Below are 27934 nucleotides of genomic sequence, written 5' to 3'. Positions count from 1 at the left end.
GAAGTTCATCTTTATCACCACAATATGTTTGAGCAACTTTTTTTTGCTTCAGTTTAACTCTTTTTCTCAAATTTCCTAAAGTTCAAGGTACTGTACCAACTTAATTTTTGCTCAAAATTCACATGCTGTAAAACAAACTTTTACAAAACCCCAAATTAATAGAAATTTTGGCAAGATTTTTTAATTCCAATGGAAATTTGTATTTAAATAAAGTTTTCTACTGTATTTGCAAACAAAATATGGCAGTAGAAGGACCTGAAAGTGAAAATGACTTCAATCAATCACCACTGAATGTACTGAGAAAAATGCAAAAGGGAAACAAACAGCACAAAAAATGAAGAAACCTGACATTCAGTTTTAATAATGTAAGTAGTTATTGACGAGAGAGAAAAGTATTTGTTTACAACATATGATTTTTAAGTTTCCCATATTACTTCAATTTAATAATTGATTATAAAATCCCTGTTGATATTAGTATTAATACCTAATACTATTACTAGGGATGCAAATATGATCGCTTCTCCCAGCTGCAGCTGCCCATTTACTCAGTATTCTCCTTCCTCCATGCATCACTATCCTGTTGGGATCCAGGGAGTGGGTGGGCGGAAGCCCGCCCACTGCTAAAGGACCTCCCCCAGCCTAAGGGGAGGATCCACAGGTCCGGAATTCCAAATAATTATGGGGGACAACTAAGGAGATAACAGGAATGGTAGTGAGGTCACAGGGCTAAATGAAGGGAACCTGACGGGGACACTGAGCAGAGAACCCCAGACAGTGCCCACTGCTCCTCGAAGGCATCAAGGAAGCCAGTGAATGCCGCCCAGAGGAACTCTGCCCAGATGCATGAATGGACGGAGGAGCGGAAATAGCCCCTACAGTCGCAGGAAACCCCGTTGGCCAACCTCCTCTCCCTGGTTTTGTAGATTGCCATTTTGGCCAGGGCTAGGAGGAGGTTGACAAGGAGTTCCCGTGACTTAGTGGGGCCACGGATAGGGAATGCGTAGACGAATAGGTGAGGGGGAAAGTGCAACCAAAACCATAAGAATATATTCAAGAGGAATCGGAATAGGGGCTGCAACCTGGCATACTCCAGGTATACATGCGCCAGGGTCTCCCTCATGCCACAGAAGGGGCAGGTGTCTGGGAGGGGAGTGAACCACGCCAAGTACACACCTATGCTCATGGCTCCGTGAAGGAGCCATCAGCTGATGTCCCTAGTGGGCCTCGGCACCAGGGTGGAATATAGGCTGGCCCACCGGGGCTCCTCACCCTCCAGAGGTGACAGGAGGTCCCGCCACTTTGTGTCGGGGCAGGACACGAGGGTGAGGATCTGACGAGTGCGGAGCACGAGCGGGTACAGATGTTTTCTTGACATGGTCTGAACCGAACGGGCTACAACTCGTGCAGCTGGCTCACGGTAAAGGGGCATGATGGTCGGAAGGTTCACAGGGCAGGGCCCTGTTGAAAAGGTCCAGAGGACCTGGGGTGGAGGGTGGGCAGGCAGGGCGTACCCTCTCGCAGGACCCAGTCAAGGAAAACCCGAGCAGTGGGCGATAAAGCGGCCCTCACCTCCTGAAGTTCATGCCGGGTCAGTACTAGGCCTGGAGAGCCCCATGTGCCAAGCGAGCGTCAGGGGATCCAGCTAGTCTCCCCAGTCGTAGTGCAGGAGGTCTCTGACTCTGGTGACTTCCGCCAGGACCAACCTCTGGCGCACCAAGGGGGACTCCACCACCTGCACAAAGAGCTGGGGGTTCTGTAGCAGGGGCTCCACAAGGATATCCACCCCTTTGGTGGCCGCCACAGACCTAGTCCATGCATCACTATGGTAGACCGTTAAAAAAACAGGTAAATTAAGGCATCAAGTTAAGACTAATCTTCAAGTAAGTCTTAGGATGAGAAACTTATAGAAAACTGACAATCACCACAGTTTGAAAAGATGTTTAGTAGATGTTTAGGAGTTTAGTTGTACAGCCTCTCTTCTGCACTCAGCCTATTTTTATAGTGACACAAGACCATGAGCCAGAATACCTAAAAATATTGGAAGCCATGAATACCATGTAAAAACAATCTGACAGATCAAATGTTGGCCAGTCATAATGTGGATTTACTTCCTACTATCGCTACTGTGATCAAAATGATTAGCTAAAGAATAGAAATTCTAGATTTCATATCCAGTCAGACAGTGCTTTACAGGAATATACTACAGTGGCCTAGAGTCTACTGTTGGATGTCTTAACAGTGAAAATATTGATGTGAAATGGATTATAAGAATATGGTAGACAGAAAAAAATTAGGGAAAATATATACAAAAACGGAACACAGTGTTTAAAATCATATTTAATTCAACTCCTTATGAAGGTCAATAAATTACAGAGACATTTTGACTTTTTAAACAACTGTTAAAGCTAGTTCTTTAGCTTTCCAAAGTTTTGATGGCACATACCACAGGTAACTTGCCAGGGAAACCAAAATTCACATTTAATTTGCATAAATATTTAAATGTGAAAAATGAGGTGAAATTCAAAATTGGGCAGATTCGCACAAGACCCACCACAATATGGTGCACAGGGCCAGAATCAATTTAACCCTAAATGCATACTATTACATTTGCTTGCGTTTGAAACCTGCCTGATAAATTAACAGAAATTGCTTTACTGAGTTCAACAGCAATACAAACCTGCAGTGATCTGCTTTTTCTTCCCTCTTTGTTATAGGAAGAAGTATTTGTTCTTGCAGTGAGCTTTGGGCATCCAGACTTGACCAGAACATGTTGTCACATAAGATTTTCGCCTCAGTTGCCCGAAATGCTTTATCAAGCCCTAATAGACAATCTGCAGAAAAACCTCGAAAAGGTTTTAAATTCACCAAAATTTTAAATTGCTTAATTGAATACAAAATGAGTGGTGGTAGTGTCAGGACCCTTTGGCATGCTTAGAATAGTAATTAGTTTTAAGAATAAAGCTTTAATTAAATAAAAATTAAGAATAATTTAAATTAGAAAATACAGTGATGGCGGCTATAGTATAGGATTACGTAATGTAAAGTGGGAAATCCCATAGGAATGCATGGGAGCCCACAGAAATGAATAGGGATGATGCAATCAAGGCAAATTATTGCATCACTTCCTGTGGGGAATGACTCAGCAGAACCCCATAGGAATACACGATAGCCCATAGAAACCAATCGGACGTCCAGACAGAAAGTAGCTAGGGCTCATCCAAAGATCAGCTGAAAAACCTCATAAGGATACATTGAGCCCACAAAAGTCTATGGAACAGAGGAGGAGCTTTTGGTAAGTGACTAATTAGCATATGCTAACCAGTAATTAACATTTGCTAATAACTGGAAGCTGATTGGCTAAGCTTGAGTGTCACATGTCAAGACACATGACAAATTAGCATATGCAAATCTCTGAAGGCTGATTGACTGAATTACAATAATAAAATAATAGCTAATGAGCTAAACTCATATTTAAAGGCAACAGCCAGCAAGCTAAAGCTCTGTAGGGGACCAGGACCAGCAAGAGACTGGAGCTCTGCCAGACACCTGCGAGGAAGAAAAGTGCTTATAGAACAGAGGCTGCAGCATAAGCAGAACCCAGCAAGGGAGAGGCTGCTTGAAAGGCAGTTACAGCAGCAGCCCACCCAGGATTCCATTTCTGCCACCCGGCCAGCGGGAGGCCTCCGCAGCAGCCCAACAGCAGCAACCAACAGGCTTCTGTCTTTCCTGCGTGAGGTATTGCTTTCACCTAAGGGAAGCAGTCAGCAGGTGACCCAGCGGCCAGTGACAACGGGCAATAGCTATCGATGCTCCCTAAATTTTGACAAAGCGAAGGACCTTTAGACAGTCTCAGAGGGAATCTTAAGAGGCCTCTAAGTCAAAATCTTTTTCTATTAAACATCCTTGAACGTATGTGTTTTAAGTATAAATAAAGTTGGATGCCCGTGGTTTGAGTGAGATCTCCCAAGCCATTTGGTACCTGCCACGCCAGCATGTACTAGATGTTTAATTTTAAGTGATTAATATTAGGGCTATCAATTAATCGCAGTTAACTCGCAATTAACTCAAAAAATGAACTGCGATTAAAAAAATTAATCGCACTGTTAAAAGATAGAATACCAATTGAAATTTATTAAATATTTTGGGATGTTTTTCTACATTTTCAAATATATTGATTTCTAGTACAACACAGAATACAACGTGTACAGTGCTCACTTTATATTATTTTTTATTACAAATATTTGCTCTGTAAAAATGATAAAAAGAAATACTATTTTTAATTCACCTCATAGAAGTACTGAAGTGCAATCTCTTTACTGTGAAAGCGTAACTTACAAATGTAGATTTTTTTGTTACATAACTGCACTCAAAAACAAAACAATGTAAAACTTTAGAGCCTACAAGTCCACTCAGTCCTACTTCTTGTTCAGCCAATTGCTAAGACAAACAAGTTGGTCTACATTTACGGGAGATACCGCTGCCTGCTTCTTATTTACAATGTCACCTGAAAGTGAGAACAGGCATTCGCATGGCACTTTTGTAGCCAGTGTTGCAAGATATTTACGTGCCAGATATGCTAAATATTCATATGCCCCTACATGCTTCGGCCACCATTCCAGAGGACATGCTTCCATGCTGATGATGCTTGTTAAAAAAAATGCATTAATATGTGATTGAACTCCTTGAGGGAGAATTGTATGTCTCCTGTTCTGTTTTACCCACATTCTGCCATGTATTTCATGTCATAGCAGTCTCGGATGATGACCCAGCACATGTTCATTTTAAGAACACTTTTACAGATTTGACAAAACGCAAAAAAGGTACCAATGTGAGATTTCTAAGGATAGATACAGCACTTGACCCAGGGTTTAAAAATCTGAAGTGCCTTCCAAAATCTGAGAGGGACGAGGTGTGGCGTATGCTTTCAGATACCTTAAAAGAGCAACACACTGATGCAGAAACTACAGAACCCAAACCACCAAAAAAGAAAATCAGCCTTCCATTGGTGGCATCTGACTCAGTTGATGAAAATGAACATGCATCGGTCAGCTCTGCTTTGGATAGTTATCGAGCAAACCCGTCATCAGCATGGATATGTCTTCTGGAATGGTGGCTGAAGCATGAAGGGACATATGAATCTTTAGTACAACAGGCACGTAAGTATCTTGTGATGCCAGCTACAACAGTGACATGTGGAAGCCTGTTTTCACTTTCAGGTGACATTGTAAACAAGACGCGGGCAGCATTATCTCCTGCAAATTGTAACCAAACTTGTTTGAGCAATTGGCTGAACAAGAAGTAGGACTGAGTGGACTTGTAGGCTCTAAAATGTTACATTGTTTTATTTTTGAATGCAGGGGGGTTTTTTGCACATAATTCTACATTTGTAAGATCAACTTTCGTTATAAAAAGATTGCACTAAAGTACTTGTATTAGGTTTTAATCAAAATAAATATAAAATGAGCACTGTACACTTTGTATTCTGTGTTCTAATTGAAATCAATATATTTGAAAATGTAGAAAACATCCAAAATATTTAAATAAATGGTATTTATTATTGTTTAATCGCATGATTAATTTGTTTAATCTCTTGACAGCCCTAATTGGTATATGTAATAAATATTGTTATAAGGTATAGAGTACTAAGTGAATGATCATATTGTTATATGTGATAGTTAACTGAAACTGTAATGGTAGGGCTGTGTCTTTATTTGCCACGCCGCTTCATGTTTATACTGTAACTCTATTACAGTAACTTCTCACTTAACGTTGTAGTTATGTTCCTGAAAAATGTGACTTTAAGCGAAACGATGTTAAGCAAATCCAATTTCCCCATAAGAATTAATGTAAATGAGGGGGTTAGGTTCCAGGGAAATTTTTTTCACCACACAAAAGACAATTTTTATATATATATATATACATACACACACACACACAATAAGTTTTAAACAATTTAATACTGCTACACTGCAATGATGATTGTGAAGCTTGGTGGAGGTGGTGAAGTCAGAAGGTGGGATCTTTCCCAGGGAATGCCTTACCGCTAAATGATGAACTCGCAATCAGCTGAGCACTCAAGGGTCAACCCATTGTTGTTAACGTAGACTCACACTCTACAAGGTAGCACGCATAGAGGGAGGGGAGACAGCATGGCAGGCAGAGACATAAACTCTGTGTGTATGTGTGTGTGTGTGACACAAAGAGAGAGAGAGAGAGAGATATTTGCATTGCCCCTTTACGTACACTGACCCCACTCTAAGTACACTGCCTTTTTAAAGTAGATTAGCAAGTTGAGACAGAAGCTGCTGCCAGGAAGCTCCCTCTGTCCTGAGCCTTGTTGTGTCCCGCCCCCCTCCCCCCGCTCTATGGAAATGGGATAAGCGGGGTACAGGAGGAGGGGGACATCCTGACATTAGCCCCTCGCTCCCCCCCCCCCCACGGCAAGCAGGAAGCACTCCAAGGCAGAGGGCAGGAGCAATACATGTCAGTGGGACAGCAGGAAGGACAGCTGAACTGCCAGCAATTGATAGCCTGCTGGGTGGCTGCTGCACAGGGAACTTAGGGGAGTGGGGAGCTGATAGGGAGGCTGCCAGACCACCCTGGTTCCAAGCCCCCACCAGCTAGCTCCAAGGGGCTGCTCTTCCTGTGAGCAGTGGACAAAGCAGGCGGCTGCCAAATGACGTTATAAGGGAGCATTGTGCAACTTTAAACTAGCATGTTCTCTAATTGATCAGCAACATAATGAAACAACGTTAACCAGAATGACTTTAAGTGAGGAGTTACTGTACCTCTATCTCTACTCTTTTACTGTAACTATTCACTTCCAAATAAATATTTTTGTTTTCGAATAATTTATTGTTTGTAGTCTAATCTTGGAGGGCTGTATCCCTGTCCTTCAAAGGAAAGTTAGCTAGCTGCTACTTTCCCGGGAAAATCACTTACGGCAGTCCACAACCTTTCATACCGAAACAGATACATTGGAAATAAAGGTTTTAAATTAAAAGCAGTGTTTCTAAAGTAACATCATTGGCTTAATATAATTGAATCAAAATCTTCCGGTAACAACATAGGAGAAACAAAAACATTGTTTTCACAAATCTTCTTCCGAATCATTAACCTCAGTCTTTTGAGGTAGTCTCCTAATACCAATTATTAAATCAATAGTGAGAAGGTTTGTAACACAATGAAGAACAGAAGCTACTAACTGATATTTACAATACACTGATTCTAGACCTTGGTGATGCATGGGCAGCTGCTGATTAGTTTGAAGTGCACTAATGGCTTTGAAATAGACCTGAGTAAAACTGTTCTCTTTTGTTGTCTTGTAAAGGATTTTTGGAATGCTTAGCAATGCATCAGCAATTACAGTAGAAATAACAGCTATTTTTGGTTGTTGGCATTGTTTTGCATAGGAATGGAGATAATAATGTAACAGGATCTCAAAGTTACCTCCAACTGGCAAAACTGACCCTGCCTGTATGACCATGTTGGTGTAACTTTGGACTGTGTGTTTATAACTCTTCTCATACTTAAATGGAACTATACGATTGCCTGCTTTCCAGTTCTCCTTAGCAGCGTTCAGCTGTTCAGACACAACTGATGTACTGGTGTTTTCTATAGCTGTCATAGCATCATTACAAAGCCTGTGGTTGTTGACAACTGGCTCACTCTTATTCTTTACCCACATTTCATTTGGATGCTTGCATTTCAGTGGCGGTTTCTGTAACTCTCTTCCAGAAATACCTCTGTCAATTAGAGCTGAAAACATAAGATCACTCTCTAATTCTACAATGGGCATGGCTAGGACTGAGGATTTTTGTAAGTCTGTTTGATTACATGATGGATTTTCACCTACCCATGAAGAAGAGTCTATAAACTGTTTTTCTGTTTCAGCCATAGATGTTTTCAGTTGTTGGTCATTGACCTTTTCCCTATTACAAGAAATATTCTCCATTATGAGTTTTTGTTGAGTAGCTGAATGTTGCCAACTACAATGTACAGCTTTTGATGCATTATTTGGGTTTTCAGGTTGTGCTTTACATCTGTAACTCAGATCAACTGCTTTAAATAGTTGCTGTAACATTTTAAATGCTCCATGAAAAGCAGAGGCATGCAGTTCAGTGACACCATGCACTGGTCCACAAAAGATTACACAATGAGGCTGAAAGGCACATGTCCTTGTCAAACCAAGATGAACATATCTCTTGGAGCCAAGTACAAGAGGCCGACAAAATTTTGCCATCATGGTTTCAGTGATCTCACCACATATATTGTCCCGAGTAGGTATAAAAGGTGAGATACCTGTGGTCTTGCAGAGAAGAGAGATTTCTTCTGATGATAAACACTCTACAATAGATATACCACTTATTTTTGCATAGTAACTAACTATTTCCTGTTGTTTCACGCTTGACAATAATACTTTTATATTGTTGTTCTTCAAGTGTTTCATTATAGCTTCTGTTCTTTTTGTAATCCAGACTTGGGATGCCTGACACTGAACTTCCGCATTTACAACAAAGTCTAAACCAGAGGCAGAAAGAGGAGAGTGGATCGATTCTGTTACAATTAACATTCTTATGTCCCCATCTGTTGGACAGTACACAGCAAAATCTCTGTGAAGAACAAGTCCCTCTAAGATCCTGGAATTTGAAACAGGAAGACCTGTTACAGCAGAATGCAATTCTACAAAATATTCATTCACTAAATTCAGCATTTCATTTCTACCATTTTTGAAAGGTATACACTGGTAATAAAAATCACAACTCAACTGGGAAAGAAGCTTCTGATGACTATTTCCTATTCTTCCACAAAAGTAAGCTTCGAATATTGACTCCATTGTGTCCCTATGTATCTCTCCTTCCCAACTAGAAAAAGCAGATAAAAAATGTTTTCTTAGGTCTTGTGACATAATGTGGTCCAATATGTGAGTCTGAAATGTCATAAGAGACTGAGATATTTGCTTCAGACTGTGACAATGTTTTTGATATCTCTCTCTCCTTTTAATATCTTCACAAAATGGAGATCCTTCACTTTTATCAAGAATTGCTTGAAGTCCTCTGAGTAATTTGGACAATAGGATGATGAATGTTTTAGCACCATCTCCAGTCATGCTGTGGTGCCTGGAGACACAAGCTACCATCATTCTGGTAGAAAAAGGAAAACAAAGTAAATTAAGGGCGGCTTTTACCAACACATTTTAATTAATAGTTTCAATTTATTAATAAAAGTGTTTCAACTATTCACTTTTCAAAAGATAATACTAGCCACTCATGACTCATGCTCCGTGTCTGTCACTGAGGTCATGGATTCCGTGACTTTCCAGGACTACTGTGACTTCTGAAGTGGCCCATGTAGCTGGCTTGGGAGCCACCTGAGCAGCACAGGCAGCCCCTTGGCCAGTCGCACCAGCTGCTGCTGGGGCAGTCTGACCCCCCCCCCCAGCAGCAGGAGTTTCGGTGTGGGGTCTGGGTGTGCGGGGCAGTGCTTACCTGGGGAGGCTCCCCGGAAGGGCAACAGGAACGCCCCTCTCTCAGCTCCTAGCTCCACCTACTGCCTCCGCCCGCAGGCACTGCCCCTGCAGCTCCCATTGGCTGCAGTTCCCAACCTGTGGGAGCTGCAGAAGCAGGGCTTGCGGCGGAGTGGAAGCAACACGTGGAGCTAGGAGTTGGAGATCACTGCTTCCAAGGAGCTGGGCAGGGAACCTGCCCCCACCCCACCTCCTGAGGAGCCCCTGGGCCACGCTTCCCCCCCTCCTCCCCCGAGTATCCGTGGCGCACCCACCCAAGTTTTAGTCAGGGATATATAGTAAAAGTCACAGACAGCTCATGGGCTATGAATTTTGTTTACTGTCCATGACCTGTCCGTGACTTTTACTAAAAATACCTGTGACTAAAACAGAGCCTTACTCATGATCCGCTGCAGGTTCTTCCAAGGTGTCATTTTAACAAATGGAAAGGTTTACCCACGGCTTGAAAGATAGGCCAGACCCAGAAGTAGGCAAGAGGCAGGCAGGCACCAGTGACAGCCAAAGGCCACAGCATCCTAGCGAGAAGCCCAAACCCCTCCCTGTCCCCAGGTGCTGCGAAGGGCGAGGGCCCTGGCCTATGCTGGGGGCAGGGCAGGGCTGTATTGCTCCCATCAGCGCCCGGCTGACGGAGGGGAGGATGAAGCTGGGTGGGTGTGAAGGGGTGTAACGCACCCCGGAACTGCTGGCAGACGCTGCTGTGCGGTCTCTGCCCAGGGTGAGCAGCTGCCCCTCGTTTCATGGATTTCTCTTCTCACTGCCGCCCGCCTGCTGCGAGGGCACCAGTCGCCACCGCTCTGCCCCGTGGCCTGGGCCGGAGGAGGGACGTCCCAGAGCTTCAGGGGCCGGCTGCGGCCCGGGAATCCGGGACCCCCACACAGGGGCGCTCGGCTCCGAGGCGCTGCAGGCCCGGCCCGCTCACGTTTCGCAGCCACAAGCCACCGAAACGCGGAGGCGGCGTCGGCCGCCCCGAGAAGGCGCGGGCGGCATGTACCCGCCCGGCGTTACCTGGCCGTGGGCGGGCCGAGGTTCAGCGCCTCCAGCACTCGCCTCCCGTCCCGCGTGAGCAGCGTCTCTCCCGTCGGGCGGGTCAGGAGCACCTGCCCCCCGCGCGGCCCGACCGCGCCCCGCACCGCGCTCGCCAGCGCCTCGGCCTCCTGCACCAGCCGCCCCAAGTCCAGGGACGCCGCGGACGCCATGGAAACCGCCCGCCGCTGCGGATCTCCGGCGCCGTGACGCCATCACGTTGGAAGGCGGTAACGTGCCCAGTCAAAGGGGAGGGGTGAAAACCCCCACCCCTTTCTGCCGTTTGGGGGTGGGGGGAGGGCGGAGCACGCGGCCGCCTTTTCTAGTTCGTGCCGCGTCTCCCAGAGGCCGAGCCTCGCTCTGAGCCGAGCCGCTCGTGAGTGGCGCGTGCGGGTACGCGCGCCTCGGGGGAACGCGGACCTGGCCCTCCCGCTAGGAGCAGGGGGCGGGCGATGCTGGGGCTCACGTGGGACCGCCTGCCGCCGTCTCCCGCAGAGCACGTGTTAGCCGCGCGCTGGGAGCACGCTGCCTAGGGCAACACGGCGGGGACTGCGCGGGGTTAGGCCCTGGCTCAAATAAGGGCGGGGGGGGACGGAAGCCGAGTCTCCTCTTAGTCAAGATCCGTTTCTAGCGCTGCGGGGTGTGGGGAAAAGCTCAGGCCTCCGAGGTCCCAGGGGGAAGTGGCGTCAGGAGCTTCCTCCCTCCAGCCAGGGAGCAGGGTGAGGTCTTGCCCCACTTCGCACAGCTCCCAGAAGCAGCAGCATATCCCCCCTCTGGCTCCTACAGGTAGAGGCAGCCAGGGGGCTCTGTGCACTACCCCCACCCCAAGTGCTGCCCCCGCAGCTCCCATGGGCCAGGAACTGCAGCCAATGGGAGCCACAGGGGTGGCCCTGCGGACAGGGCAGCACACAGAGCTGCCTGCTGCACCTCCATGTAGGAGCCAGAGGGGGATATGCTGCTATTTTTAAGAGCCGTTTGAGGTAAGTGCTGCCCAGAGCCTGTCTCCCTCCCATACCCCTGCCCCAGCCCTGATCCCCCTCCCATCACCCAAACCACTCAGTCCCAGCCCAGAGACCCTCCTGCACCCCTCCCCATGCCCCCCTGGAGCCTGCACCCCCAGCTGGAGCCCTCCCTCATCCCAACCCCTAATTTTGTGAGCATGGCCCACCATACAATTTCCATACCCAGATGTGGCCCTTGGGCCAAAAAGTTTGCCCACCCCTGCCCTATGCCCTTCCCAATTAACTTACTGCCAAAACTATTCAGTAGTAGAATTCAACAGCATCTCAAGATAATGGAGCTAAGCAAATTACAAACTACTCAAATGGACACAAACTAACAAACATATGATATACACACAGGAACGCTCCAATATATGGCTGCAGATCAGAACTACTGTAGGATTGCGGCAGGATATCTATCTACATCTATAGGAGCACAGCTTTTGGTGCAATCTCAACCAAAACAACATAAATTCCTTCTCTCAAAAAGCACAGTGATAAAAACTTGTCACACCCCACTCCTGTATTTTTATATATATTTTAGGGATGTCAATCGCAGTTAATGCATGCGATTAACACAAAACAAGTAAACTAGATTTTAAAAAATAGTTACAATTAATCGCAATTTTAATCACACTGTTCAAAATAATAGCATACCAATTTAAATTTATTAAAAATATATTTGGATGTTTTTCTACATTTTCAAATATATTGATTTCAATTACATCAAAGAATACAGTGAGTAGTGCTTCACTTTATATTAGTATTTTTGATTTTTTTTACAGTATAAATATTTGTAAACAAAAGAAACAGTATTTTTTCAATTCACCTCATTCACATCCACTTAGTCCTACTTCTTGTTCAGCCAATTGCTAAAACAGACAAGTTTGTTTACATTTATAGGGGGAAATGTTGCCTGCTTCTTATTTACTGTCGCCTGAAAGTGAGAACAGGCATTCGCATGGCATTGTTGTAGCCAGCGTTGCAACCAGATATACTAAATATTCATATGCCCTTTCATGCTTCAACTTGGAGGCTCTAAACGTTTACATTGTTTTGTTTTTGAGTGCAGTTATGTAAAATTCTACATTTGTAAGTTGCACTTTTATGATAAAGATTACACTATAGCGGTGGCTCTCAACCTTTCCAGACTACTGTATCCCTTTCAGAAGTCTCATTTGTCTTCAGTAACCCCAAGCTTTACCTCACTTAAAATCTAGTTGCTTAAAAATCAGGCATAAAAATACAAAATAGTGTCACAGCACACTACTGAAAAATTGCTTACTCTCTCATTTTTACCATATAATTATAAAGTAAATCTATTGGAATATAACTATTGTATTTACATTTCAGTGTACAGTATTTAGAACAGTATAAACAAGTCATTGTCTGTGTGATAAATGAAGTGGAAGGGTTACTCCCTTTGATGGACACCTAGCCAGTTAGCTGTAAAATCCACGTCAAGGCTAAATCCCCCTCCGTCACTTCGAGTACAGAAGGTGGGGGCCCACAAGGATTTTAAAAATTAATACTTGCCACTCCAGGCTTGTATTAAGCTCCCAGGGTTACAGCTTTTCTCTGACCTTGGCTTGGTAAATGCTGCCACCACCCCAATGCAAAAAAACAAACACACACTGGAGCCAGGAAGGAGTACTTCAGAATACCTCCACGTGGGGTACCCTCAAGCCCTTTCACCCGCCCTCCGGGGAAGAGCCGAGAAAAAAACCAAAGGAAATTAGCTGTTGCTACCAGCTAATCAAACATACACAAACCTCTTAGGACACCAAAAATCCAATCCTGTTTTTAATAAAATTTACCTTTTTTTAAGAACAAAAGGGAAGAAAATACAACTGGAACTTAGGCTTTTGCTAGATTTTAAAAGAGCAATTCCAAAAATTAAGCACCCAAAATAGTTTTCTTGGGGGTTATCTTAAAGGTTACAAGCAAAAAAATGCATCTGGGGTTAGCACAGAGGAGTCCACAAGCCTTAAAAAATAAACAGAAATAAACCTAATTACATCTTCCTAAACATTCCTAATTTACTTACATGTTTGGGTTGTTAAAAGTAGTTCTAGATATGATCTGATGGTTTTCATATCTGGTTCAAACTTTACACAGCATTCCTATTGCCCTCTCTTCAGCCCAGCGAGAACAACAAAGGGAAAAAGAAAAGGAGTACTTGTGGCACCTTAGAGACTAACCAATTTATTTGAGCATAAGCTTTCGTGAGCTACAGCTCACTTCATCGGATGCATACTGTGGAAAGTACAGAAGATCTTTTTATACACACAAACCATGAAAAAAATGGGTGTTTACCACTATAAAAGGTTTTCTCTCCCCCCACCCCACTCTCCTGATGGTAATAGCTTATCTAAAGTGATCACTCTCCTTACAATGTGTATGATAATTAAGGTGGGCCATCTCCAGCACAAATCCAGCGTTTAACAAGAACGTCTTGGGGGGAGGGGGGAAGGTAGGAAAAAACAAGGGGAAATAGGTTACCTTGCATAATGACTTAGCCACTCCCAGTCTCTATTCAAGCCTAAGTTAATAGTATCCAATTTGCAAATGAATTCCAATTCAACAGTTTCTCGCTGGAGTCTGGTTTTGAAGTTTTTCTGTTGTAATATCGCAACTTTCATGTCTGTAATCGCGTGACCAGAGAGATTGAAGTGTTCTCCGACTGGTTTATCACCAGCAGGAGAGTGGGGTGGGGGGAGAGAAAACCTTTTGTAGTGGTAAACACCCATTTTTTTCATGGTTTGTGTGTATAAAAAGATCTTCTGTACTTTCCACAGTATGCATCCAATGAAGTGAGCTGTAGCTCACGAAAGCTTATGCTCAAATAAATTGGTTAGTCTCTAAGGTGCCACAAGTCCTCCTTTTCTTTTTGCGAATACAGACTAACACGGCTGTTACTCTGAAACAAAGGGAAAGTTTCTTTCCCAATTTTAAAACGTTCTAGCCTTCCCATTGGCTCTTTTGGTCAGGTGCCCATTTTTTTTTCTTTACCTGGGGGATTTTTTAATCCTTTATAGGTAAAGCAAGTAGCAAACAGCTACCAAGAGGGATTTTACAGCTAACCAGCTGGCTGTCCGTCAGTCAAAGGGAGCTCTCCCCCCCTTCATTTATCACAGTATGAAATTTTAGTTTATACTGATTTTGCTAGTGCTTTTTATGTGACCTATTGTAAAACTAGGCAAATATCTGGATGAGTTGATGTATCCCCTGGAGAACCTCCGCGTACCCCCACGGATATGTATAATCCTGGTTGAGAACCAGTGCACTATAGTTCTTGTATAAGGTGAATTGAAAAATACTATTTTTTTTTTAAAATTCAAATATTTGTAATAAAAATAATATAAAGTGAGCACTGAATTCAGTATTGTAATTGAAATCAATATATTTGTAAATGTAGAAAAACATCCAAAGATATTTATAACAAATTTAAGTTGGTATTCTATTATTAACAGTGCAATTAAAACTGATTAATCGCAACTATTTTTTTTAATCTTGTGATTAACTGCGATTATTTAAAAAAATTATTTGCCAGCCCTAATATATGTAAAATCACCACAACATCTTAATACTAACCTTCACACCGAATGAGGAAAACCACCTCAAAGTAGCCTAGTACATAATTTATAATATTTGGTCTAATTACTTAAGTGCCAAGACATGCTCCCTGAGGAAATTTTAATCAAAATGAGAACATGATATCCTAGCAGCAGCAGAAGAAATAAACAAACAGTACAACTTAAATTGCCAGAGATCTCTTTACAGAGGCTTCATTTTGCAAGACTCTTACCACAGCAAAACACCTACAATAGATACCTTAGGCAGACCAAATACTAAATCTGTATTCAGAAACCGGAAACAGAAACTAAATAAGGAGCACTGGAAATCCAGGGATAAATGATTCTGTAACCAATTTGAAGTGTTCCTCTCAGTACCATTCCTACCATCTGTTTAAATGCAGTGGTGTCAGACACACAAATATGACTCAGCATACTGTGCTTATGCTGTTGGTGACATCTCTTTATTCTATTCATTAGTCATACAAAACTATTGACCAGTGGTAGTGCTTTAATTTACAAATGGCCATTTAACAAAATGTTGAACTCAGATGTACATTTAAACATGCGATATGGTCACAACTTCTGGATCTTTCTAAAGAATTCATAGTAGTTCTTATCATACTACATGAAGCATGTTTTTTAAAATAACCTGTGCAATACTATACTAAAGCAATTTTAACATGATATATGCAGAAACAAAACATACAGGAATAAAGGATTTTCCCCCATATAAATATTTTAGTACACACATTCACATTCATTTTTGTCATGGGATCTGGCTCTTTACATATTCTGTGAATTGGATTAATGAAACACTGGTCCTATACAGCTTTTGTATAACAGTCCATTTTCAATTTTCTAAAAAAAATATAACAGTACAAAAATTCAAACAATATGTAACATAATAAAAAGTGAATAAAAGTGTGCTAGTCTGAGTTACCGGAAATCCTGAAACTAGAGAAAAATGAAGAATTAGATAACAGTGGCAAGCTATGTATTTTAAAGAGCACTTTTCCCATGCAGTTAAATATACCTTTGGTTTGTAGTTTGTACAAAATGGCTAGATAATTAAAAAGGTACCACATGCTTAAGGGGAAGATTTTCAAGACACATGAATGGGAGTTGGGTATCTTGTTGCCCTTTGTGCACTTGAAAACCTCTCCTCCCCCCAGTTTTTCCTTTGTATCAGTTAATTTCTCGATTAAATTTAGTCAAGTACAAAGCGAAGCCAAAATAATCTGTCTGTGATGTTAAGTTTTTATTATGGCTATTTCTGTAATATCACAAACAAAGCACTGCAGCTTCATTGTACAGAAGAACAAAAAAGCAAAGACCAGACATACTGCTCACTAGCTAGAAATTCTAGAAAACTGAAACAGAAGTGGAAGGATGGATTTTTTTATAGTGATTTCTGATTTTTAAAAAAGTCTGACGAAGGGGGAAAGGTAGTCTTCAAAAACATAGCCCCCACAAAAGGTCAGCTGTATGTATGGCACAAATTTGACATGTCTTCTTTATACACCTCAAAACAGTGTGAAATCCATCAAGAAGGCACTGTTTACAATATTCAGAAATATCTGACTATTTTCAATGATGTCCAAAGAGTTCAGGATATATTTGAAATACAATGATTAGTCAAACTTTTATAAGAGTACAGCATTCTTGTTTACAAAAAAAACTAGGTGATGAAATAATGGCCTTTAAGAAAAATGACCACCAAGTTATGCTAGACAAATACACTGAATCCAAATTTTGTTTCATTAACATTAAACAGACAAGAAGGATTTCCCAAAGGCACAGAAGGGCACTGAACTGTAAAATCCATGAAACATCTTACAAGACAACAATAAGAATGAAGTTTTCAGGATTTAATTTGGAGAAAAGAAAAGAAAAAAAAGACATACTGTACCCTTATAAATAATGCAAACGATTTAAAAAATAACCAACATATGAAATACAAGAAACATTATCTATTGCTGGAACTGTGCTCTTCACATGACGCATACTTTCTTTGTAGGTCAATTATACCTAACTACAGTAGTTAAGTGGCAAATTAAAGGCTTAGAGTGCATTTTAAAAACAATCAAAAAACACATGGCAACAACCATCAGTTCAGAATATTTCCTAATTCCTGTACAAGAAAAAAAATAAAGAATCTAATCAAGTGAGAAAACAAGTGCTCTGTTTTAAATATTAACAACTAGCAGGAGGCCACTGCCTTCAGACATCTGCAAACTGTACAAGCAGAGTTTTTATGACTATGTGCAGAAAACTGATAATCTTCAGTACAGAATATTTCAAGATCAACTACACGTGGTGGCTAAATATGAAGTTATTTATGTATTAAGAAAAGGGTTTACAAACCAGGTCTGTAATCAACCTTACCCTAAAAATCAGGCAATACATACCTTTTCCTGCTCACATAAGGGAATTACATACAAAGAAGAGCAAAATAGGAATTATCAGGCTTTCAGTGCATGTGCTTTTTAGAATATGAGTAATAAATGCAGCTAAGAGCGGACCTGTTGCTTTACTTTTTCATGAAAAAATTTCATGAAGTACTCTTGCCTCTTGGGACCGGAATTAAACCAACAGCTCTTATATCTTAGATAGTCAGACTCTAAAAACATTGAGAGAGGAGAAAAAAAAAAAATCATCTTGCATGTAAGTAAGGGCATTTTGTCTAGCTCCATCTTATTCAAGTATATGCATATGCAAAACATAAGAGTTGAAGTGGGCAGGATCTCAAATATGGAATATATGGTGTGCATACATGTATTCTGATATTGGCCAAAACACCGTCAGCTAACGATTACAATATTTTGGCCTATACAATTGCAGCATGAGTATAAATATGCAGTTCTATAGATGCTTGCAAATCAATACTAAATTAGTTTAAAAATATATCCGTAAAGGGCTTCTCCTTAACTGCCCTTGAATAAAGCAGTTAAAACCCATAAATATTGAGCAAGATGGACATTTTTAACAAACATTTCTTTTAAATTTAGATAAGTTATTACCAAATATGAGGTTCAACACATAAAAACTGTAGGAATATCTCAGGGATCTAATATTACTGCCCAAATTCTTGGTGTAGTGCTTGTTAGCTCTCACATTTGCCTATGTATTATGTGTCCCTGTCGTGTATAGCACAAGTTATATGAGTATACCAACTACATTGCAGGTCTTGGAACAGATCTGCATAAGAGATCTCTCTCTTTCTGTGAGTGGTGTAATGACAATCTCTGTGCAATGCTGGCAATGTCAAATCAGTATTACAACATTCCATTTTCATCTTTTAACCTACCCTTTATGTTGTATCTGCTAACCTTTTATATATGTCTGCCACCTTTAGTTTCTATTAGGGACTTATTGTGTTGAACTATCTCCTCTTTACAGTAAAGCTCTTTCTATATTTTAAAAATTTAATTACAAGGTGTAGCATGGTAGTGTTCCAACCAAGTTACAAAAATTTGGTTGTGCCTGTGTACACAACACCGGTCTAGATTATAGTCATGTTAAAGAACAGTGCTGTAGAGAATCGTTCAAGACAAAACTAAGTTAGGGCATTCCTGAAAGGCTGCCGCATCGACCACAGCACTGCCCAGAATCTTTGCAGTGCTGTGGCCCTGCCTCCTACTTGCCAAACCTTGAGAGGGGCTTCTTGGAAAACAGCCTTATGGCGGTCTTCCCCAGTGTCTACACCAGGGAAGGTCTCCCCATCTAGGACTTGGGATTCTAGAGCCCCTTTTAACTTGTGTAAACGGGTCAAAATGGGGGCTGGGAGGGCGGGGGGAGGGAGGAAGAGGAGATCTCACCCTGTAAATGCTGGTATCTAAACTTAATTTTACTTAAAAAAATTGGTTGTTTGCAAACATATCAATTAAGACCAAAACCATGTTAGAATAAAAAGTTATATTTAAAATCCAATTTCAACTTCTATATTATTAGTTTGTCCAATTGTGGAATATTGGGATGAGTTCCAGAGTGTGTATATACTGCAGTAAGGAGGAATTTAATAAAGATTTAGGGCTTCATCTTGCTCTTAAATAGCTAAGGTTTGTTGCTGTGTATTTTATAAAATTAGCAGTGGTAATCTAATAGCAGGACTGAACTCTTATTTCTAAACTGCCTTTCATTTTGGAACCTAACATCAAGCCCTTCACACTAAACACAGCTTTGCATGTTAATATTTTTTTCTGAGTTACAGAAACACCAAATAAACCATTTGATAGCAGTAGTCTTTATCTTCTTCAACTTATTGGAAGTTCCCACACAATTTAATTCAAGTTTAGTAAACTGAGAAAAATGTAACTACATAGTTATAAATCCCTGACATATGGGTTCATAATGGAAATGTTGGTGGACCATTAATATAGTAGTCTTTATGGGTACTGTAGACTTGTACAATTCATTCTATGTACAATGTAAGACAGTGTTTTTAATAAAAGGATTGAAGTGGCCATCCATGAAAATCTAGTGGTTTGTATATCACCACCATAATCGAGAATTAAAATACTGCCATATATTTAGAAAAACCTCCTCCCAAATCAGAGCACTAAAACACACAGATTTCAGGTAAAGCCATAAACTCTGTGTTGAGCCAATTCCTATTACTTATGGTGCTTACTAATGTATTTGTTTTGTTTGATTTGAAACACGTTTCACCATACTTTCAATAAAATAGTAAAGCTGGTTACTTCAGAAGTTATTTTGTTACAAAATTGTTAAGTTTGTTCTTTTCTCAATTTATCTTCATCAATAGACATTACATGTCCCCACTAAGAGGGGAACAGATTTCTGAATTCTGAGTTTGACATTTTCTGGACGGAAATTTGTTAGGACAACCTATGAGATACTATAGATACAAGGCTATTGTTGTGTTTGTGTGAGGCATACACAAAGAGCAAGAGTACTGGCACTTACACATTTCCCACTTCAATTGGCTAGGCAGGAATACAACAGATCTTGATCCATGTACGCATAAAGATTTGAGGTGAAGTTCTTTAAGTTTTAACTATAGGTCTCTTTTAGATAATATTGCATCATTTAAAGTCCAAACCAACTTAAAATATGGTCCCCGTAGTATATCAGCATTCCAGTTCAAAGAGTCTTTTGTTCAGACCTTCTATTTGAATAAGAAATTGATGATAAGTTGCAGCAGAACCATGAGAAAAATAAAGACATAGTGCTTAAACTGCAAGAAATTGTTTTCCAGGGGTGGTGAATTTGAAGTAACACGGTTCCGTAGAGCCATAATATCCCTGTAAAATATAAAAAGAAACTCTCTTAAGTGGACATCCAGATGATTGAAACAGTTTCTTACATTATCTGTCTTCTGTGAGGAACACCATGAAATATCAAGAGGCTATTTTCTTTCAGCTTTCGGAGAAAAGGTTAATTGATGTAATTCTACTGGGCTTTTAGATACACAATATCAAGACACTAACCCAACAACAACAAAAAAAAATAAAAGACCTAAAATGAGAGATAAAATTGCAGGAAACTAACATTTCTCATCCCAAACTCCTCATATTGTTGAAGGCCTTGGAGTCTGCAAGTAAGAATACGGCAAAGCAGAAACATAGTCAAGAATTGCATTTTTCATCATGTTCAATAGATACTAGTCAACACATTCTCTTCAGTTAAACCAGGGGTCAGCAAACTTCGGTATGCAGCCCAACAGGGTAATCTGGTGGGGGGGTCACAGGACATTTTGTTTACGTTGACCATCTGCAGGCATGGCCCCCCACAGCTCCCAGTGGCTGCAGTTTGCCGTTTCCCCCACAGTGGGCAGTCAATGTAAACAAAATGTCTCGTGGCCCGCCAGCGGATTACCCTGATGGGCCGAGTGCCAAAGGTTGCTGACCCCTGAGTTAAATAATGCAAATCCTGTTTTGTAGTTGGCTATTGAAGGTAGCAGAAAGAAAAAGAATGTCAATCTCAAAGTAATACATACACAAACTATTAGAAAAACACAACTGTTTTAATCCCAACATCCGCAAAGCAGTCTGTAACTTTATTTTGATGTACAACATATTTCAAACGCCTGCATATCACAACTGAAAATCAATAATCTTCCAGTTACCAATATGCAGCTGTGTAGTGTGAAGGCAATTAAGATCAGGTTAATTCTTCAGCATCGAATCTACGGAATTTCTCTTTTGCAGCCAAGAAACACATTATATAAAAGGGGTATTTATAATTTATGAATAGAGGTAAAATTTAATGTTTAAAATTAAAAATTAAAAAACCTTTGTAACTAGGATCAATAGAATAATGAGGTCGTTCCCTTGACTTGGCAGAAAAATTAAAAAATCTGTGGAAATTTAAGTACATTTCTTCAACACACATGACAATTCTAGGTGAACTGTGTAGTAAATAGGGTTGCTAACCCACCAGAATTGTCACGGAGTCTCCAGGAATTAAAGATGAATTTTTAATGAAAGATTATGCCATGTGATGAAACCTCCAGGAATGCATCTAACCAAAATTGGCAACCATAGTAGTAAGTTAGCTGCTAATAAGTAGCTTTAAAGAAATGACTATTTCAGTTTATTTTTTTATTTTTGTTATCGTTCTTTAAATCCCTCTCCCTCCTTGAGCTCTTTCATTCCCACTTAAATTAAGCTATCTCCATATCGTCTCTCCCTGAGTAAACTTCAAATCCCCGGAGAGCTTTTGCCTTCCCCTTCCTGCAATAGCTTTACACTGAAGTCCAACAAGTAAGTAAAACTCAATATTTGTTTGGACATTTAGGACCCAATCATGCAATGAGATGCATGAAGTTGGCCTCTCAAGCACTATCTTAACTATTTCACTATTGGTTATTTTAGTAAACATACTGACATTTAAAGGGTCATCCTTTGGTTTCATAGTTAATATGCTAATGATAAGAATTAGGCAAAATCCCTCTGCAGTATCATAAAAACAACACTGCATTGGTTCACATAAGGAAGGGGTAGAAACTTTAAAAAAAAACAACTCCAGAAAACAATGGGAATACTAACAAAATACAGTGACCCAACATTTGTGCTATATATGGAATTCCCATGGTATTTATTTCCAGTAAACCTACTTGTAATTTGACAAACATACAGTGACGTTGATCTGCATTAACCACTGTATCTACCCAGTTTCTGAATCCGAGACGAAGTAATCAGGCTTGTTAGAGCAGCAATATCATTTTCTTTGACCTACTCCAGAGTACATTATACAAAGCAGAATTAATGACAACAAGAACAATCAACGTCCATTTTTCAGCAGAAGGTTCTGTTTTGATGTATTTATATTTAAACCAGGAATGTGAAAGTTTAATAAGAACAGTTTATATTCCTAACTTATTTTAAGCAGAACAAGCCTGATACGCTAAAATATATTTTAAAATATTATCATCGAATACTACCTCTTAATGTCTTCTTGTGTTTCTTTTATAGATTCAATGGCACTTTGTAGTTCACCAAGGTCTGCCCCCTTCTTTCTGATTCTTGTATTATGCTTTAGTAGTTGTGCTATGAAGATATGCCAGACAGATGCAATTGGTTAGAATTACTAATTTATCCAAATCTAAACTCCTTTAATCCTACGATAAAACTATTTAGAAAACACAGTTAGGTGAAATTGTCCAATTTGAGGTCCTGCTGAAAGCTTTGTTCCAGTCACTTATATCACAGGAAATCCACAACTGAAATGTTTAATCTTTTTCAACTGAGTATAGAAGTTTTAAGATTATAAACAGTGCCAACAATTATTTACACACATTTCATTGTTATATAAACCTAATGAGCTATATATTTAAACAACTGCTTTCTTAATATAGAGACTAATCCTTTTTTTTTTTTTTAACAAGTGAACGAACACAGTAGTTGTACCACAAATACTAACTATATAAAGTAGTAAAGCCTACTTAAATTACAGCCCTACATTTATAAAATGTAAGAAAGTTTTAGATATCTCACTACTAATACCATGGGCTACCTGCTTTTCTTGCGCTATGCATTTTTTGTCTTTCTATGAAGACACACAGTAATGCACTAGTACTGTAACTTATCATATTCCAATAGTTATTTTATACCACAAATATCTTGGGATAATAAAGAATAGGAAAGTAAATGCATGACTGTACTGTAGCAGTGCTCAGTCTAACTGAACAGAAAAACAATACAATTTGCTGAACAGATGCAGCTTATCCTACCTTCGCTTCCCGAGGAGTCCTGGTTATCAGGTTCTGGGGAAGAGAATCCACACTCTCCTTTCTTCGACTGACTGGTTGGCTTTCGTTTTATTTTTGGAACACTAACCTGCAATTCACAACCGAAATACTTATCTGCACAGAATCAAACGTTCTGGTGAAAAAGCTGTTGGTTTATTATAATAATGGCTGTGTGTTAGAAGCCTGAGTTAATATTTGAAAACGATATCCTAGAGGTTTTGGAGGGTTTACATTAGATTAATTAAAACAAGTGTGATGTTTTTTGTAAGTGGAATTAAGGTAACATAACTTTCAATACCTATCCAATTATGTCAGTTTTTCTACATAGCGAACAGCAGGAGAGTGACAGGCTGGGGCTGACTGGACTACACCTTTGTAGGACATGGGTGAAGAACCACGCTAGTGCTTTGGTGAATTCTAGATTTATAACTTGACGTTTGCAAGTGTCTGACCTCACTGTTTATTGAGAACAATTACAAAGCCAGAACGTACCATTGGTGTCCGATGCCTGACTTTTGTTTGGATGGCACCATCTTTTTCAAACTGTATCATATCATTCAGTGGATCCCATGGTCTGGTTCTACACAGAAGCAGAATGAACACAGTGTTACTGTATAACAAATCAGAGGCATTTTCATTTTTGTGTTAAGTTGAGGAAAGCTTTCAAGCAAATATTTTGAGAGAAAGGTGCCAGTATGACATTCAAAAGATTCAGAACTCCCCACAAGATGAGTAGAGAACAGGCATAAGTGATGTAAGCCTCCTCATATTACCCTGCTGATGTGCCTCAGCTCGGACTTGGAGGGACTATACACCCAAAGATGATATGATAACTCAGACTCCATGCACAGGTCAATCCCTACCCTGGCTATTGAGAATACCTGCCAGAGTATCACTCAATTTTGATAGCCTTTTTGTTATGCCAGTACCTAAGGCTGAGATATGTAAAGATTTCCTGACATGTTACATAAACATACCACATTCTGGAACCGGGGAAGAAAAATCTTGTTGCTTTGTCTCTTTGAAAGTGCACGACAAGGAAAAACACTGGTTTATATGGAGTGTAGAAAGTTTCAAGGCTATTTTTGTCAGTTGTGAAAATCTGTTATGTATGATAGAGTTTACAGTAAGGTATATAGCTCTGGAACCAACTGTCAGCACAAAGCTAGATATAACATTGATTTCAGGCCTACTACATTCTTATATGGGTATAATATCCCTCAATATTTTACTTTTCCCCCTTCTTAGTACAAATTAATATTTCAATTGAAAAAGGAACAGAAGCCTTTGCATGCTGATCCTGTGGTAACTGCTACTGGTAAAAGGCTCAATTCTGCCATTGCTCTTCTTGCTGAACTGCTTGGAAGTCAGTGGGAACTGAGGATGTGGATCAGTGCCAAGACTGGACTCAAGTTTCACATTTGTTTGTATACTTGCAGAGTTACACCTCCACCTTCTGATGCATAGTACCAACATAAGCCTTTAACAGTGAGCTATTCAGTGTGTGTCACACTTGTCAGGAGAACAGAGCTGTGTGGACCCAAGTAGGGGGTCTTGTCTAAAAAGCACGCTGAACTAGTTGTAAGAAGAAAAAACAAGAGTCAGTCTGACCCTCTATTAGCAGCAAATTACTACTTTCCGGTACAGTTACTTAACTGAGCATCAGCCATGTCTTTTTGTGGACACTAACTACATCCAAAGCCAACCCCATGCAAGTTTATACATTAAGTTTAATGTTGTAGTGTGGAAATGGCTTTAGGTGAATAGAGATATAAGACTACTCAATACCACTTGGACAAGTGTGGACTCATCCACATTTTCATGTTCTTTCAATCCTGACACATAAAACAAGTTTTCTCTACGTAACAACTCCTTTAAATATGTAGAATAGTTTAAACTGTAAGCAAAACACTCCACCACTCACTCTGCATATTTGTAGTGCCATTCTCCTGTGATTGAATCCTGTTCAAACAGTTTGCAGGTCCACTCTTCACCCTTCAGTTTCCTTTCTTTGGCTGCTTTTCTCTGAGCATCCTCCAGAACACATTTCTCATTAGTAGCTTCTGTCTGATCTTTGTTGGTTATAGCTCGAGTCACCTGTTGCCAAAGTCTAGCAAAGTAATGTAATAAGGGTGAAAGAATCAAAATCAGGATGACAGAAATAACTACAAATATTGCTTTGACAGAGGTAAAATGAGATTGATGATCAATTTATAAAGTTACTATTTACTGCATTATTGTGTTTGCTAGTTTTATTTTATTTACATTTTCCTACATTGGAACTTCTGTAAGTAAGGTTGCATTTAAAGGTGTTATTTCTCTCCATTTTACAGACTGGGAATCTGAAGCACAGAGAAGGTAAGTGACTTGCTCAGATTCACAAAAATAAGCTTTCAGGATAATCAGAATTAAAATCCAGATCACCATCTCTAAATCTTATGCTTTAACAGTAGGTCACGCTCTCTTCCATATTTTATTTGTCAAACAGCATATATACTCTCTTTTATGTAATTAACTAAAAGACCAGGAGCTAATAGTTCATGAACTTACTTCTCCGACTCAAAGCCATCTTGCTCATCAAATTTCACTGTGTATCTTGTTAATCTGCGCTGCTTGATCTCAGATGTTGGATTCCAGAAGGTCTCTGAAACATCTGTCTTTTTGTCGCTAATAATAATTTCACTGTCCTATAAAGTTCAACATTTTTAATGACTTTAGTTACCAAAAACTGTAGCAGCCTTAAATAAAGCCAGCGAGAACAAATCTGAGGAACAGAGACCCTGGATACAGAACTGTTTTGCAAATGAAGACTTTGTTATTCCCTTTTGACACACCTGGCTGGGAATGCTCAAAAGTCATAGCTCAAAACCAGATTTCCTTGTCTCTGCTACTCCTACTAACTTAGATTATTAAATGTATGAGGCAATTTCAGTCAGGTTCTAATGCACTACATAGCACAATGCTGCAGTATATTTCACTGCCACATGTCTTGTTAAACTTTTGATTGGAAAATAAGTTTATGGAAACATTTTTAATATTATTAAATTATGTAAAAGCACATTCCTACAAAAAGCTACATTTAGGGATAAATTTGACTTGACAGGACTATTTAAATTTCAAAGAAACTGATTTAAGGGATTTTCTACTTTTCTACTTATAAATATTAGTATTTGAAGTATTTGATTGTTACCAAGGAAGTGGAAAGGAATGAGGCTAAAACACCAGTGGTAGAGATCATATTTTGAATCTCACTGGCAGAAGCATGAAGAGTTCTTGAAATCATATGCAGTAGTTGTGATGTGATGGAAGAGACTCTAATGTCAAAGAGTTCTCAAGCAGGGTGACTGTCCTGATTAGTATAAAGTTTGATGAATTCAGATTGTCTCAGCTTGAATTCAGACAGTAGAACAGGGATGGAGAAACTATGGCCCACGGGCTGCAGCCGGCCCTTCAGATGTTTTAATCTGGCTCTCGAGCTCCCGCCGAGGAGCAGGATCTGAGGCTTACCCCGCTCCAACCGGGGAGCGTGGCGTGGCTCCGTGCGGCTCCCAGAAGGAGCGGCATGTCCCCCCCTCTGGCTCTTATGTGCAGGGGCAACCAGGGGGCTCGGAACATTGCCGGTGCCCCCGCAGCTCCCATTGGCCAGAAACCGCAGCCAATGGGAGCTGCAGAGGCAGTGCTGGCGGAAAGGGCAGCACGCAGAGCTGCCTGGCCACGCCTCCCCATAGGAGGGACATGCCACTGCTTCTGGGAGCTGCTTGCGGTAAGCACTGCCCAGAGCCTGCACCCCAATCCCCTGCCCCAGCCCTGATCCCCCTCCCGCCCTCCGAACCCCTCGGTCCCAGCCTGGAGCACCCTCCTGCATCCCAAAGCTCTCATCCCCAGAGCCTGCACCCCCACCTAGAGCCCTCATCCCCCCCGTGCCCCAACCCCCTGCCCCAGACCAGAGCCCCCTCCTGCACCCTGAACTCCTAATTTCTGGCCCCACTGCAGAGCCTGCACCCCAAGACAGAGCCCTCACCCCCTCCTGCACCCCAACCCCAATTTTGTGACCATTCATGGCCCGCCATACAATTTCCATACTCATATGTGGCCCTCGGGCAAAAAGTTTGTCCACCCCTGCAGTAGAACGTTTAGAACTATGGCAGTTTTTGCTTTAAAATCTGTTTATTGGAAAACTGTTCAGATTCAGACCCGATTGTCTGCATTCTTCAGAGCAGATCTGTGTCAGGATAATGCAAAAATCTCAGCATACATTTTGGCCTATGTTACTTTCTGAGTTTCTGGGGGAGACTTTGATTATGACTCAAGCAGGTACGCTAAGGAACGAGAGATATTCATAAAAAAATAATACAGATATTTCCCCTATTCTCTACAGTTTTGACCTGAACTTATCTATTTATTCATAGACTTGCTCTCAGAGAATGGGGTGCAGCTGGGTTCTGCTTAGCGTTATTTGTTTCTGATGAGTTTGGGACTGTTTTTATAGCATTGTGGAAGGTTGGATTATTTTTGTGCGTTAAATTCTGTATTTTAGAGAAGCTAGAACATTTATTATAAAGAAGAATAAGTAGTCTGAGCACATGCTACTTTT

At 40.8% G+C, this 27934-nt stretch overlaps 2 protein-coding genes across 9 annotated transcripts in view; both read right to left on the bottom strand.

The window, feature by feature from the left end:
• Nucleotides 1-6493: 6493 nt before the first annotated feature.
• Nucleotides 6494-10733, bottom strand: BBS10 (Bardet-Biedl syndrome 10). The gene is made up of 2 exons (XM_074951403.1): nt 10532-10733; nt 6494-9143 (listed from the first exon to the last, which is right to left on the bottom strand). The coding sequence occupies exons 1-2, from the start codon at nt 10720-10722 to the stop codon at nt 7091-7093; spliced, it is 2244 nt and encodes a 747-aa protein (XP_074807504.1). The 5' UTR covers nt 10723-10733; the 3' UTR covers nt 6494-7090.
• Nucleotides 10734-15573: 4840 nt separating this feature from the next.
• Nucleotides 15574-27934, bottom strand: part of OSBPL8 (oxysterol binding protein like 8) — a 193954-nt gene continuing 181593 nt past the window's right edge. For all 8 annotated transcript variants that reach the window (XM_074942004.1, XM_074942007.1, XM_074942008.1 and 5 more), the window contains 6 exons: nt 25891-26027; nt 25265-25450; nt 23833-23920; nt 23323-23428; nt 22534-22639; nt 15574-20392 (listed from right to left, as the gene is read on the bottom strand). In XM_074942004.1, coding sequence (XP_074798105.1) covers nt 20257-20392; nt 22534-22639; nt 23323-23428; nt 23833-23920; nt 25265-25450; nt 25891-26027 — 759 coding nt within the window. In that variant the 3' untranslated portion in view covers nt 15574-20256. The remainder of the gene's footprint in view (nt 20393-22533; nt 22640-23322; nt 23429-23832; nt 23921-25264; nt 25451-25890; nt 26028-27934) is intronic.

The sequence above is a fragment of the Natator depressus genome, chromosome 1, assembly GCF_965152275.1.
Source record: "Natator depressus isolate rNatDep1 chromosome 1, rNatDep2.hap1, whole genome shotgun sequence".
Lineage (NCBI taxonomy): Eukaryota > Metazoa > Chordata > Testudines > Cheloniidae > Natator > Natator depressus.
Note: the sequence above shows the minus strand (reverse complement) of the source record. Positions and strands in the feature narration are given on the sequence as shown.

What these genes read in the sequence shown, in the direction of transcription:
- BBS10 (XM_074951403.1), bottom strand. Translation starts at nt 10,722, where the DNA reads ATGGCGTCCGCGGCGTCCCTGGACTTGGGGCGGCTGGTGCAGGAGGCC. An exon ending in CTCGGCCCGCCCACGGCCAG is followed by an intron (nt 9,144 to 10,531) that starts GTAACGCCGGGC and finishes TTTTTCTACCAG; the next exon opens with AATGATGGTAGCTTGTGTCT.